This window comes from Meriones unguiculatus, chromosome 12 (assembly GCF_030254825.1).
Source record: "Meriones unguiculatus strain TT.TT164.6M chromosome 12, Bangor_MerUng_6.1, whole genome shotgun sequence".
Classification (NCBI taxonomy): Eukaryota; Metazoa; Chordata; class Mammalia; order Rodentia; family Muridae; genus Meriones; species Meriones unguiculatus.
In genome coordinates, this window is record NC_083360.1 from 29807501 (window position 1) to 29822387 (window position 14887).

The window sequence follows — 14887 nt, forward strand, 5'->3', positions numbered from 1 at the left end:
ATAACGAAATGCTGTTTCAAATCATTAAGCTGAAACTATTTTGCTATGTAACATAGAGAATGAGCCATCAAGATGGCTCAGCAGATAAATGTGCTTGCTAACGAACCTGACAATCTGAGTTCAATCCCTGAAACCCATGTGGTAGGTGAAAAATGACTTCTGCAAGTTGTTCTTTGAATTCCACGTGTACACCACAGCATGTACCCTCCCCCTAAGAAGTTATTTTAAAAAGCACAGAGATAATATTATGTGAGACAAATGTTTACTAAGTTATCTAATGGTATCAGACTCACATGAGTCCCTCACTAAAGTTCATCATGCAAGACACATGAGACTATGCAGACCACATTCATCCATTCAGAGGCTGTACCATGTGACAGAGGTACTCTGGACAAAACCCCAAAATCGGCTGGGAAGAGAGAACCTCAACTGAAGAATAGCCACAGACTGACCCAGGGCCATTTCTGCGACATTTCATAATTGTTACCTTATACAGGAGGGCCCAGGCAGCTGTGGGGGGTGCCATTTCTAGGTAGCTAGGCTTGGATTGTGAAGAAAGATAGCTAAGCAAGCCAGGGGATACAAGCCAGTAAGCAGCATTCCTCTATGGATTTTACTTTAGTCTTGAGTTGCTGTCCTGTTCTGACTTTCCACAATAAATTGTACAGGGTAAAATAAATCCTTTCCTTCCCTAGTTATTTTGGTCAGTGTTTTGTCATAACAACAGAAAGCAAACGACAACAGAAATTGGTACCAGAAGAGTGGGTTGTTATGTACCTTTACCATGTTGTTTTGAGGAGGACTATGTAGGTTTTTGGAGCTATGGGTTGGAAAAGCCATTGATTGACTGCTTAGAGCTTTAGTGGGTTATTCTGTGGCAGCTTGAAAGATAAGAATGTTGAGAAAAATACAGAAAATGGAGACGGAGCTTGTGAAGCGTCATATCTGAATTAAGACTGTGATTGCTGGTAAGTTGGCACTGAAGAATTAGCTGTGATTAACAGGACACAAGTACCACATGGACTATGGATGCTAATCAACTGCAGTTGAATAATTAGCTGTGATTAACAAGAAACCAGCATTATTGAGGTGAAATCTTCTGGAAATATTTCTTCACAGTAAGCAAATAGAGTATATGGTCCAACAGAGCCAATGCTACATTTCAAGTTGGCAGCCAGACTTAGCAATGTATTAAGAGTCACCAACAAGGTCATAGTTTTGAAGATTTAAGTTGAAAGATTTAAGTTGAAGGGGTCATGGAGAGTAACTGAGGCTTGGCACTGCATAGCAGGGTCAGTATCTCTGCCTTAAGGCCAAGAGAGGCCACTGGTTAAGGTGCAGCCTCAGGTGTAGTGGAGACCTGAGGACCAAGAGTCATCTGCCAAGGTGCGTGGTGTGAAGTGGGGCCAGCCCAAGCCTACACAAGGCAAGCTGTGTATGCTAAGAACGGTAGAGCAGGAAAAATGCGGATCCCAGAAGATTATGAGTGATTCCCAGATGTCAGCCATGGAGCTATTTATTGTATGTTGGTTTGGCTCTAACTGTGCCCCTGGTCTTCCTTCTTAGAATAAGAAAGTATATAGCTTATTTTGGATTTTACAGAAACCACAGTTAAGAGCTTAGCTTTTTAATGGTCGAAAACACTTAAAAGAAATCCATAGCCATCAGGAAAATGCAAATGAAAACTACTTTGAGATTTCATCTTAGACCTTCAGAATGGCTAAGATCAACAAAACAAGCTACAGTTCAGCTCATGCTAGCAAAGATGTGGAATAAGAGGAACACATACATTACTGATGGGAGTGCAAACTAGTACAGTCACTATGGAAACCAGTGTGGTGGTTCCTAGAAGATGGGACTCGATCCAACTCAAGATCCAGCTATACATTAACTCTTGGGCATATACCCAAAGGATGCTTCATCCTACTATAGACACCTGTTCAAACATACTCATTGCTTCTCTCTTCATAATGGCCAGAATTTGTAAACAACCTAGAGGTCCCTCAACAAAAGAATAGATAAAGAAAATGTGGTACATTTACACAATATCATTAGTACTTAGCTATTTAAAAAAAAATGGTATCATAACATTTGCAGGCAAATGGATGGACCTAAAAAAATTCCACCAGGCAGCGGTGGTACATGCCTTTAGTCCCAGCATGTGAAAGTCTGAAGCAGGTGAATCTATGACTTACAGGCCAGCCTAATCTACAGAGTAAGTTCCAGGACAGGCAAGACTACACAGAGAAACCCACTCAAAAAAAAAAGGGGGGGGGGGGCGGGGAGGGAGGAAGAAACTGCAAAGCCATTTCTTACAAAGTGTTTTCAATCTCAGGACAATCTTCTAATCTGAACCTGGGAAAGTGAATATTAACAGACATAGTAAACTGTTTCTTGAAAACTCAGAAGTAGATATCAAAGGACTATTCACAGCACATTCCATCTACCTATGCCATGTCTCCAACTGTGTCCCAGCCTCCATGCTGTCGCCTCTCAGTTTACCCTGTGACAATTCTGTCTATTATCTGGGATCCTTCCTGAGGATACTTTTTTCCCTTTTGAAACAGGGCCTGTCTATGTACACCTGATTATCACAGAACTCAGTATGTTGACCAGGCCACACACACAGGCCAGATCCTGCCACCTGTTTTTATCAACGTGCAGTCTCACCCTCCCTGTTGCCGAAGAAGCCCTACAATCTGAACACCTATACACCATGCTGGGCTCTGTGACCTTTAAGCAGCACAGGGTCCACCACAAGTAGACAGGCAACAAATATCTAAGGAACTGTGTAATTTGGCAATGAAACTGACTAGTAAACTAAAAATAAAATCCTTGATAGCTTTAGAAAGTCTCTCTGTAGTTTGCTTACAAGATGGTGGGTACTGACTGACTGGTCATTGCTAGTCACCCAGCAGCCAATAGCATTCTTAGTTCGCACTAGGTCCAAAGACAAAATTATACTTAAAAATAGACCATGGGGCAGGAGACATTGCTCAGGGTTAAGAGCACTTACAGCTCTTGCAGAATGCAAGTTTAGCTCCCAGCATCCAAAGTAGGAGGATCGCAGCTGCCTAACTCCAGATCCACAGCATCCAGCACCTCTTTTGGAATAGACACTGCACTCACACACACAAACACACACATGCCTACATAATTTAAAATAAAATCTTTAAAAAAAGAAAAAAAAACGTGGAATGTGGCTCAGTTAAAAGAATAACTTCCCGACCTGTAGAAAGGCCTGAGCTCTAGCCCCAGCACTGCATGAAACCAGGCATGGTGTTACACACCCTTTACTCCCAGCGCTTGGAAAGTAGAGACAGGATCAGAAGTTCCCAGTCATCCACAGCTACACAATAAATGTGAGGATAGCCTGGCTTCATGAGACTTTGTCTCAATCAATTAATGAATAAATAAATAAGTTTATTTATTTCTTTAAAAGAATTTTATGTTCACATGTTATTATGATTTAACCTAGTAACTAAAAACTGGTAATTAGGGGCAGGGAGGAGATGAGGGAGGGAGGGTAGGATTGGGAGGGAATGAGGGAGGAGGCTACGGCTGGGATCCAAAGTAAATAACCTGTGAATAATATAAAAAAATAAAAAAATAAACAAAAAAACTGGTAACCAAAGACTTTTTAGTATGACAACATTCAAATACAGCCATTTCAATTGCTGTAAAAGCAGCAGCTGAACTTTAGAACAATAAGCTGTTGTCAGGTGGGAGCAGCATTCTCACCAGATTATCAAGCATCCGCATAAGAGCTTCAAATTCTTGCTCCCCAATCTGCCACTTCGGAGGTGACCCAGTGCCTTCCCCTGCTGGGGTCCCTGGAGAACGGGATTTGGCTTTGTACTTCCCAGGATCCAGCAGAACTAAGTTGTCTGGTCCTCCAGCACTTGCCAGAGTTCGAACCTTTTCAAAAACAAGCAAATATTATGACTTGGTTCCATATGAAGATCAGAGAACCAGATATAAACACAAAGAAATACCATAGAACACAGCTCTCCACAGAAAGCAATAAAGCATGTGGGGCAGATGGGTTATAAAGTCATTTTCAGAAATTTCTCATTACAATGACAAAATATGGACACAGGTGAGAAAATGGGAACTTTTCCTCATTACCTGATAAATGTCAGTAATGAATGGCGGCGACAGCAGGGGCAGGTGGCAGAGAAGAGCAGTAAGAGGAACACAGAAGCTAAGAATCAAAACCTCTACATTTCTGTTCCAGCGCAGTAATACATAGGATATACATAAAGTTATAGCACACATCAATACTCTGTAAGTGATGTGTGCATGCATGTATATGAAAAAATAAAAATCTCCACAATCTTTTGTTAAATTCCAAATCATGAGCTCATCACAGCTAAAGGATGCTCAAAGCTTCATTCTTTCAAGACGAGTATTAGAAATCCACATGAACCCCACAAACATCCAAATAAACCATAAGCTAAATGCAATGGCCTACCTGGATCTCACATGCAACCACCAGGTTATGGATGTAATAGAAGGCCTCCTCCACACTCTCTCCAACTGACACAAGCCCATGATTCCGGAGAATGAGAACCTAAGGGAAAGTGAGGGAGCTCTGTGGAGCAAGGCACCAAGCCTGGCCATTCTGGGCTCTCCAACTGAAATATCACAAGATGTTACTCACCTTGCTTTTAGGGCCCAGATTTTTCTGTATCAGAATTTTTTCCTCTTCATCAACCAGAATGCCATGATAGTCATGATAAGCAACATCTCCAAGAGAAAGTGCCTCCGGGGAGATAGGCAAGAGCCCACATTTCATTGCAGAGACCTAGACACCAGAGAGAAAGAGATTTTTTTAAATAAGGAAAGTCAAATGTTGAAAGTTTTTTATTCCTGTGAGACTGAGTTGGAGGGGGTGAACACCTGTGCAAGCACACACACCAGAGGAAAGCAGCAGGTGTCCTGTTCCTCCTCTCTCTACCTTATTTCCTTGAGACAGTGTCTCTCACTAAACTGAGAGCTGAGCTGGCAACCATCAAGACCCAGTGATCGTCCCTCCTCCCACAGATAGTGCTACAGGCATGCATGTGATCACATACAGTGTTTTATGTGGATCCTGGGCACCTGAACTAAGGTCCTCTCGCTTGAGAAGCAAACAGTCTTACCTGCCGAGCCATCTCCCCAGGTCCAAGCATATTGTGTGTGTGTGTGTGTGTGCGTGTGTGTGTGTGTGTGTACACGTGCACATGTGTGTTTATAAAATATATAATTTAGACTTATTAACTTGCTACAACAAGCAAGAGCAAGTCAGAGCTTTAAAACCCACAAAGAAAGCTAGGTATAGTGGCACACGCCTTTAGTCCCAGCACTTGGAAGGCAGAAGCAGGCAGGCAGATCTCTGTGAATTTGAAGCCAACCTGGTCTATGTAGTAAGTTCCAGGACAGGCAGAAATATCTAGTAAGGCCCTGTTTTGGAAAACAAAAACAAACAAATAGATAACAGCAGACCTACAAAGCGCGCAGAGTGGCACACTCACCGCAGCCCCTGCTGGTGTGTGGATGTGCACAATACACTTAGCATCTGGTCGTGCAGCATAAATGGCAGAATGTAATGTGAAGCCAGCCTGATTTACTCCTAGGTTAGTACTTCCACGATCTACTATATCTCCTTGTAGATTGACCTTAACCTGCAAATAAAGAGGCAAACCTTTAAATTTGAACAAGATTTCAAGGTACCCTTACTAGAAAACACTGAAAGCCAAGTTCTTCTAAAGGTTCCTCTCTAAACCAGCAATAGTTTTGTATCTTCAGTTATGCTCTGCAACTAGATGTGAGGGAACTGAAAGCTCTAACACAATCCTTATAAACACGATGCCAAAGAAAAGGGCATTCTCACCAAGCTGGACGCAGTCACTTCACTGTAGAGAAGTCCAAACGGGACGATGAGGAAGTGCTCCTGCTCGGAGTTCACTCTGGTCTACGGGGAAACGCCTGAGTTAGTACAGAAGTAATTTTACAGAGCTAATATCATCTGTGTCACTTATAGGGGACAAACTCACAGTAAAAGACAAGGGAGGAACTAAAGCATATGGTCTATCACAGAGCTAAGATGTGCTGAGCACCTACTATACAGCAACTTAACTTCTCAAACACATAGTGGTCACGCCAATGAAAACTGACTCTACAGGGAACAAGCCAAATACCCCGGTTCAGTACTCACCCTCTGACAGGTCAACTAGTCATTATAAGGTTATTCTGTGGCCTCCAGTCTAATGGCAAAATGATGCTAATCCTCAGAAGTAGAATACTGAAACAAAACCTTTTTTGTTTTGTTTTGTTTTTTGTTTTTTTTTTTAAAGTTTTTCAAAGGGCTACAGAAATGGCTCAACAATTAAGAGCACTTGCTGCTCTAGCAGAGAACCCAGGTCTGGTTCCCAGAACACCTATCAGGCAGTTCACAACCTATAACTACAGTTCCAGGGGATCCAAACCCACTTCTGGAATCTGTATATACCTGTACACATGTGTGGTACACAGAGACAAGCAGGCACATACACATACATATAAGATAAATAAAAGTTTTAAATTATATTTATCATGCAAACCTGCAGGACAATGGAAAGATAGGGAGCAATCACAATCTTTCCTCAATGTTTGATACAATTTTGAAGGTCTCTATACCGAAACATCATCACCTCTGTTTTTTTTGCATCTTCCACAGCGTATGTCTCTCTCTACAATTTACTCGGCACAGAAAAGCACTATATATCCAGCATATACCAAACAGCAGGAATACAGCAATAAAAAAGAAGAGCTCTTCCCACAATAAAAAAAAAAAACAACAACTCATTTTCATAAGCAATGAGCTTTGGATAGTGCCCTTCTACAAAGTAGGCATGGCAAAGCATGCCTGTGATTACAGTACTAGGAAAGCTAAAATAGAATAATCTTGAGTTCAAGAGCCCCTACGTAAGACCTTTTCTCAAAAAAAAAAAAAAGGTTGTTACAGATTAAAGAGAAGCATGTTAAACATTTGTTACTAGTTAATGAACTCCATAATACTAGCTAAGCTTAGGTAAAGTATTTATAGAGGGAGTGAGAGGAAGTGAAGAGGAGAAAGAAGAATTAATTTCCTAGTTACTAACAGCTGGACAACTTTTCATATAAAATATTTTAATTTTTTTCTATAAAGTTATTTTCTTGTATTTTGTTTATTTTATACTGAGTTTTCCTCCCCCCCCCCAAGGGCAGCCTGGTCTATATAGCAAGTTTCACATTAGCCTGAGTTAGAGACCCTTTCTCAAAAGACAACAACAATATACAATTCCAATTATAAGCTTAACATATTTACATGTTTTAATAGAAAACACTTAAAATATGTAAAGTAAAAGAAATTATACACAAAATTCAGACATCAAATGAAAGAAGGACATTCCAAAGTAGATTTCTTCAGCAGTGGTCTCTCTGTCTGTGCCCCTGTCCACCATCCCTCCTCTATACATGAAATGAGGATGGACAGCCCCAGACCCTCAGCCGCTCTTAAAAACCAAACACAAAGTAGCACTGAGGAGGAAGAAGTGGGCTGAATACGACAGAGCAACAATTCTATAACCCCCACACCCAGTGCATGGGCCCAAGGGTGGACTCCAGACTACCATCTCAGAGCTCAGCATTCCAGGGAGCTGACTAGAGCTGATTAGGGACTAAAGCTGAAGCAAGCACCTGTGAGATTCTATGTTCTAGGTGCTAATACTTAACACAAGACAGAAAGGCCTACGGACCAGCTAAGGATCACCAAAAAAGGATCCTCAGCCCAATATCCCAGCTGGACCACCCTGGCTTGTCCTTTCCCATCTCCAAGGCTTCTCTAAATCTCATACAACTTTAAAGATCTAAGTCAGACTACCCTCTCTAATCCTCAAACACCTGTCAGCACTTTAAAATCCCCTTAGCAGAAAATCCCCGCCTGTCTTTCAGAGAAAGGACAGAATGTCCCCTTAGCACTTAGTTTTGCAGTGATACTGTTAATATCCCTTTCCTGTTAAGGATTTACATAATAATATCTAGATGGTATGCTGATGTCTAATGGTAAAACAAGCAGATGTCATAAATCTTAACAACAAAAATACTTTAAAGTTTAAAAAGCCAAAAGAAACAGTGCTTTCTTTTTCAAAGACTCCCTAATTCCTTTTTGGTAACTCGGATTTTTTTTTTTTTAACTCTGTATTAATAACCAAACAGATCGCTTACAGACAGGGCAGTAAACATTTAATTGGCATCTTAATCCTGTCAATGCCAAACAAATTACAGTGGAAAGGGGAGAGGCCTATAATTTGAGTCAAATAGCATTCATAACAGGGTGAGTTATACACAGCATCTTAAAAACACACAAATAATGAAGCTACTGTTAAAGCCGGGGACATTTCCTATCCCTGTTACAGCTGTAACATCTGCCTAGAACCAATTAGCGTTAGATCTCCAGCTGAGCTTTCTGTCCAGGATAATTAGCTGTAAAGGCCAGCAACTCCCAGAGCCAGGATGGTCCCTGGCAAGTGAACTAAGCTAACTGGACCTACTGTTCGGCTATCAAAAGTTTCTAGTGAGTTCTTTTTCACAATTTTCCTAAAGTAATTCAGTTCAGGCAGGGCTGGTCACTATCCTGTGTCAGGCACTGCTCCCAGGCACAAAAGGGAAGCACAGCAGCTCTGCTTACAGAGCTGATATTCCCGAGGACAACTACACCATTGCACAGATGGGTAACAGTCACTGCTACAGGGGACTAGAGCAGGAAACCTCTACACAAGAGTGCAACGCATTGTAACAAACCCAATCAGCTTGCATTTCAAACAGTTCATTTTAAGAGCAGTGATGTGAGCAGACAGCAAGGAGGCAACATCACGTGAAGAGACAGCAGCACAGCACACTGCTAACAAGGAAAGCACTAGGCCACTTCAGGAGGCAGAACACTCCTGAGCCTCACAGGAGCTGAATTAAGCAGTAGTTATGAGCTCACAAGTGGAGAACCTCCACATATATATGGAGAAAAGTAGCTAAGCTGGTGTGAACATCACTACTTCAAGACAAACAGGAGTACTAGCAGGATTATAGTTTTTCTTTAGAACTCTGTAATACATATGGTACACAGTTGTTGCAATAAGCAGATATTATAATAATGTCTTAAAATTTAGTACTGCCAAGTTAGAATCAGTCTGGGTCACATACTGAATTAAGGCCGGCCTCAAAAAATAGTAAATGCAGGAGCTGGAGAGATGGCTCAGTGCTTAAAAGTGCTTTCTGCTCTTCCAGAGGATCCAAGTCCAGTACCAGCACCCACACTTGGTGACTTACAAGCCCCTGAAAGTCTAGTTGCAAGGGATCAAACACAATCCTCTGGTCTTTTCAGCATCTGCAGGAATGATACACCAGAAGACAGACAAGACAGACAGATACATACACACACACACACTAAAATAAACTTTTTAAAATAGTAAAGCTTTAGCTGGGCAGTAGTGGTATAAGCCTTTAATCCCAGCACTCTGTAGCCAGGACTACACAGAGAAACCCTGTCTACAAAAGCAAAGACAAACAAACAAAAAGTAAAGTTCTTAAAATCCAGTGAAAGAAATTCAATGAAAAAACAAAAAACACAAGAAGTCAAAACAAGCTTTAAAACCAGAGAAAAAAAAGGTCAAAGGAACTACAATAAGTAAGAGAAAGCAAGCTGCTAGTGCCTTAAGAGTCTAGAAGAAGGGAGGCAATGGGATTCACAGCTCAACAGTGTGGCCATCGACACAAACAGTCCCCTTAGTTTTCTGTCATGATGAAAGCAGTTACTCAAAGAAGGGCAGGAGGTCATTGTTCTCTGATTTATGCATTTGTTTGCTTCCTGAGACAGAGTCACGTTTAGCTCAAACTAGCATTGAAACACAGTCAACGACAACCTTGAATTAATTTACTTATTGGGGGAAATGTGGGATGTGCCACAGCACCTGTGTGAAGGCTAGAGAACAACCTGAAGGAATCCTTCTTTCCTTCCTTCCTTCCTTCCTTCCTTCCTTCCTTCCTTCCTTCCTTCCTTCCTCCTTCCTCCTTCCTCCTTCCTTCCTTCCTTCCTCCTTCCTTCCTTCCTTCCTTCCTTCCTCCTTCCTTCCTTCCTTCCTTCCTCCTTCCTCCTTCCTCCTTCCTTCCTTCCTTCCTTCCTCCTTCCTTCCTTCCTTCCTTCCTTCCTTCCTTCCTTCCTTCCTTCCTTCTTCCTTCCTTCCTTCCTTCCTTCCTTCCTTCCTTCCTTCCTTCCTCCTTCCTCCTTTCCTTTCCACCATGTGGGTATCAAGGACTGGATTCAGGGAGCTTACAACCAGCAAAGAGCATTACTGAACTGACTGGCCATGAAAACAAGCTGGGCTGACTGGTTAGAACCGGGCACAAGGGCAATACTCATGCTGTTCCCTCACACAACCTGAGTTGGAACAATAGTGAGTACACAAAAAGCAGGCAGCCAGTAACAGTCGTTACAAAAATAAAGGGAGGAACAGAGAGGCCCTGAGAATGCTGAAAAATGGTACAAAACTGAAGTAGCTGAAAAAACAATGCAGAGAAGGCTTTGACCAGAGTCAGGAAGAAAATAGTTATTCTTAGATTTGTAAGTCATAAATGAATTTTAGGAATGGCTAATAATCTTATACACACTCATTAATTAGGTTAGCATACAAGAAAGACATTTTAAGAACTACTCTCATAACTTTTTAATCCAAACTTGGCAAGTTTGGTGTTCTGTAGCAAGGAATCCAAAGACAGAGTATTCTAAGATTCACTAAACTATGTGAGCAAAGATGGTGCTAGATAGTTACAGAATAAGCCACCTGTCACCCAGTTGCTACTGTGGAGTAAGTTGCATCAGTCATTCTAGTCTGGAGTACTCACTGTGATATGATTGTAGATAAGCTGAGACCACCCAAAGAGATCTGCTAGTCTGTAAAATGCTGCCAATTTACACCGCAATAACTTCTCCCCTTTGTCATATGCAATAGAATCAGATCCTCTAAGGTCATTCACAGGAGTAACCATACCAAGACCTAAAATAAAAAAAAACAAAGGTCAAAATTTTTTTCTACTTTTATTGGTATTTTTTGTTTTTTGAATGTAAATCAATTACCATAGTCCTATTTATTGTCCATATTAGACCATAAAATTTCAAAACATTCAGTGAAAGACAACGTTCTCTCTGACATTAATATATAGTTCGAAATAGTAACAAAAATGTAGCCAATTTTGTGAGGTGCAGTAAAGAACAGATTGAAAGCCTCTGGCTGGAGGCTGTCAAGTGCTGCATATCAGGAAAAACCTAAACACTAGACTGTGAAAACAAAACCAAGCCTTATTGTGAAGATCTGTCTTACAAGTATTCCATCGTTTGTGAGAATCCAAAAGAGCCAGCAGTTTGGTTCTTGAAAGATCTCTGAATCATGTTCAGTTACTTCAGTGAGTAGGTCAGGACCAAGTCATGAGACACGTAGAAAGACAAAACCCAATAATATTTTCTCTAGCAACAAATGAGATGTGGTGATCAGGGGACAGTGAAACAGACCAAAAGGTTGACATCTGTCAAAGACCACATGGGACAGATTATTGGTGTTTTGATCAGGCCTCAGAGAGAGATGTGGTGTACTGGTATGTGAAAAATCAGCTTGAGTATCTGTGGAAGGGAAAGTGGACTATGGTGAATACCTGGATAAAAATGAAATGAGGCAGCAAGCAACAACAATCACAGCTGACGACAGATTTCCGAGTAACCAGCCAAAAGAAAAGGCATACTACGTCTGATTCTTCTTTGATCATTTTGGTAAAATTTGCTTTCCAATTCATGCATAGTCTATAGTTTAAAGATAAAGATTAAAACATTTTATATAAAAAAGGAAATTTACACCAGGTAGTGGTGGCTTATGCCTTTAATCCTAGCACTTGGAAGGCAGAGGCAGGTGAATATCTGAGTTTGAAGCCATCCTGATCCAAAGAGTGAATTCCAGGACAGACAAGACTACAAAGAGAAACCCGAACTTATAATATTAAACATAGCAAAAATGAAGGAAATAGTACAAAAATTTTCATAGCAAAAATATTACATAGCAAAAATGAAGAAAAAATTAAATCTTGATTTCAGCAAAAGCTGGCTCTTTAAATTATAAAATTAAAAATAAAATAAACCTGTAGCCACAATTACCAACAAAACAGAGAGCAGAAGAAAGAAAAAAAAAAGAAGTGGAAGCTGGCCACGGTGCCACACGCCATTTATCCCAGCACTCGGGAGGCAGAGGCAAGTGGCTATCTGTGAGTTCAGGGTCAGCCTGGTCTACACAGTGAGCCCCAGGCCATCCAGGGCTATATAGTAAAAGGAGGGAGGGAAGGAAGAAGGAAGGAATGGAGGAAGGGAGGCAAGAAGGGAGGAAGGGAAGAGAGAGAGTCACTACATATCCAACAGGAGTACAATGATACAAACTATAGCATTAAGTTCTTTAACTTAGATGAAGCAAATTCTTTGAAAGATACAACCTGCCCTTTCCTGAAGGGAAAGGGTAAGAGAAATGGATCTGGACCTAGGGAGAAGAGAGGTGAGGGTTGGAGAAAGAGCTGAGAGGAGAAGAAAATGCAGTTAGGATGTAATATGTGAAAGAAAAAAAAAATATTCCAGAAGAAATCATTACCAAACACCAGTATTTCTGTTAAGCTGAATTTGAAGTTGCACTCATTTCCACAAAGAAAAATCTACACACAGATGACACTGTGAGTTCTATCAAATATTCAAGAAAAAAATAATGCCACTTCTTCCAGACACCTCCCAATTCATTCTGGCTAGCATTACCTTGAAAAGCACACACAGGCATTATAAAACAAAAATAAAAACAAAAAACCACATCAACGTCAGTTAAGAACAGAGACTTAAAGTACTTGATAAGCAGAGTGCAGTGGTGCACACTTTTAATCCCAGCACTCGGGAGGCAGAGGCAAAGGCAGGTTGATCTCTGAGTTGGAGGCCAGCCTGGACTACAGAGTGAGTTCCAGGACAGCCAAGGCTACACAGAGAAACCCTGTCTTGAAAAACAAAAACAAACAAACAAAATTACAAGGTCTGGTGCATCATAGGACTGACAACCTCCTCATTTCCATCCCTGGAACCCACATGGCAGGAGAGAAACAACTCTTCCAAGCTGCCCTCTGACCTCAACAGAAGTATCTTGGCACACATTTGTCCACAGATAAACCCAAAACAAATAAATAAAATTTAAAATTACTTTTTAAAAGCAAAACTCATTAAGCTAGAGCTATAGGCCAGTGGGAGAATACTAGCCTACCAGTTACAAAACCCTAAGTCGCTTTGGCAGCACATATACAAAACCCTAAGTTCAATTCTCAGCACTAAAAAAACAAAAATCAAAATTCACCATTATCAAAATAAAAACAAATTTTGATGTGACTGTTTCAATAGCATTTGAATAGCAGAAGCATTTCACAAAACTCACATCCTTCAGGATAGATACTCTAAGGAAATTAGAAATAAAAAAAAAACATTCTCAATAAAGAATATCTCTAAAAACTACTACTAACATCAAATGTGGTAATGAGACTGAATACATTCCACATTAAGATTGAGGACAACTAGGATGTGCACTTCTGTACCAGTTCTGAATACAATACTGTCAACTCTAGCCAATGCAAGCTAAGGGGGAAAAGGAAAACAAAAACAGAACATTTGGAAGGAGGCAAGTCTGTCTTCAATCTTTTCCTTCTTCCTATTTGTTTTTCAGTTTTCTTTTTAATGAGTTATTACCAAAATTTACTTATAAGGAGACAATGTGTGGGTGAATGTATTCTTCTAATATTTAACTCATACCCATGTCATCTAATCCAGCAGGAATCCATGGGCAACATGAATGCCTTGATGTGGCCATTACACTTCATGCTGGTAAGCTAAATGATTCTCCATACTCTGCACACATTAATAATCGATCACCATCTGCTGTCAGTCAAGTTCTAAGAACACAATAAACAGAGGAGTAAACAGCAAGTGTTTGGAGACCTAATTGAAACAGCCCCTTGTATTGTCAACCAGATCTGATCATCCAACTAGACTGATAACAATTGACCCAAGATACCTGTGTGCTGTTGATCACATCAGCTGACAACTCCAGTAGCCCTGGGATCTGCCTTGTGAGGCTATTGTTTATAAAGTCAACAGCTAAGGTAATCCTCCACCTGAGCAAGACTCACTGCTCTTTGCTTACATTTACCCACGTTTACAACGGCTTTGTTTTTAAAATTTCTCATTTTCTAAGCAGCAGTGCCAAGTGGTGGTAAGAAATGGTAGACAAGAAATGTTGCCCTACGAGGCTGGAGAAATGGCTCAGTGGTTAAGAGCACTGTCTGTTCTTCCAAGGGACCCAGGTTCGGTTCCCAGCACCACATGGCAGCTCATAGCTGTCTGTGACCTCAGTTCCAAGGGATCTGACACTTTCACACTAATGTACATAAAATAAAATTAAATAAATTATTTTTTAATGTTGCCCTAGGACTGGCTTAGCAGTTAAAAGAGCTTGCTACTCTGGCTGAGGACTAGGGTTAAATTTCCACCACCCAAATGTGGCTCACATCCTTTGTAACTCCAGTTTCGGGAAACCCAATGCCCTCTCCTCTGAGGGATATGAACACACATAAAACAGAATCAACACATCTAACGAGAACATTAAAAAAAAAAAAAGTTGCCCTAGATGTACACAGTCAAAACACTGATACACATAACACAGTCAAAACATTTGATACACACTTTTATCAAATGTTTGAAGTCATTTATCTTAGAAATAATTTCACTGGCTTATAGACACTAAGTCATCTACACTCAAGGCCCCTTCAAATTTAC

At 40.7% G+C, this 14887-nt stretch overlaps 1 protein-coding gene across 15 annotated transcripts in view; it reads right to left on the reverse strand.

Annotated features, from left to right (window-relative positions):
- The window catches only part of Add1 (adducin 1), a 62501-nt gene that overhangs the window by 16617 nt on the left and 30997 nt on the right, over nt 1–14887 (reverse strand). For all 15 annotated transcript variants that reach the window (XM_021643694.2, XM_060365476.1, XM_021643687.2 and 12 more), the window contains exons 4-9: nt 10900–11051; nt 5876–5956; nt 5517–5666; nt 4664–4807; nt 4475–4573; nt 3742–3918 (exon numbers count right to left, since the gene is read on the reverse strand). In XM_021643694.2, coding sequence (XP_021499369.1) covers nt 3742–3918; nt 4475–4573; nt 4664–4807; nt 5517–5666; nt 5876–5956; nt 10900–11051 — 803 coding nt within the window. The remainder of the gene's footprint in view (nt 1–3741; nt 3919–4474; nt 4574–4663; nt 4808–5516; nt 5667–5875; nt 5957–10899; nt 11052–14887) is intronic.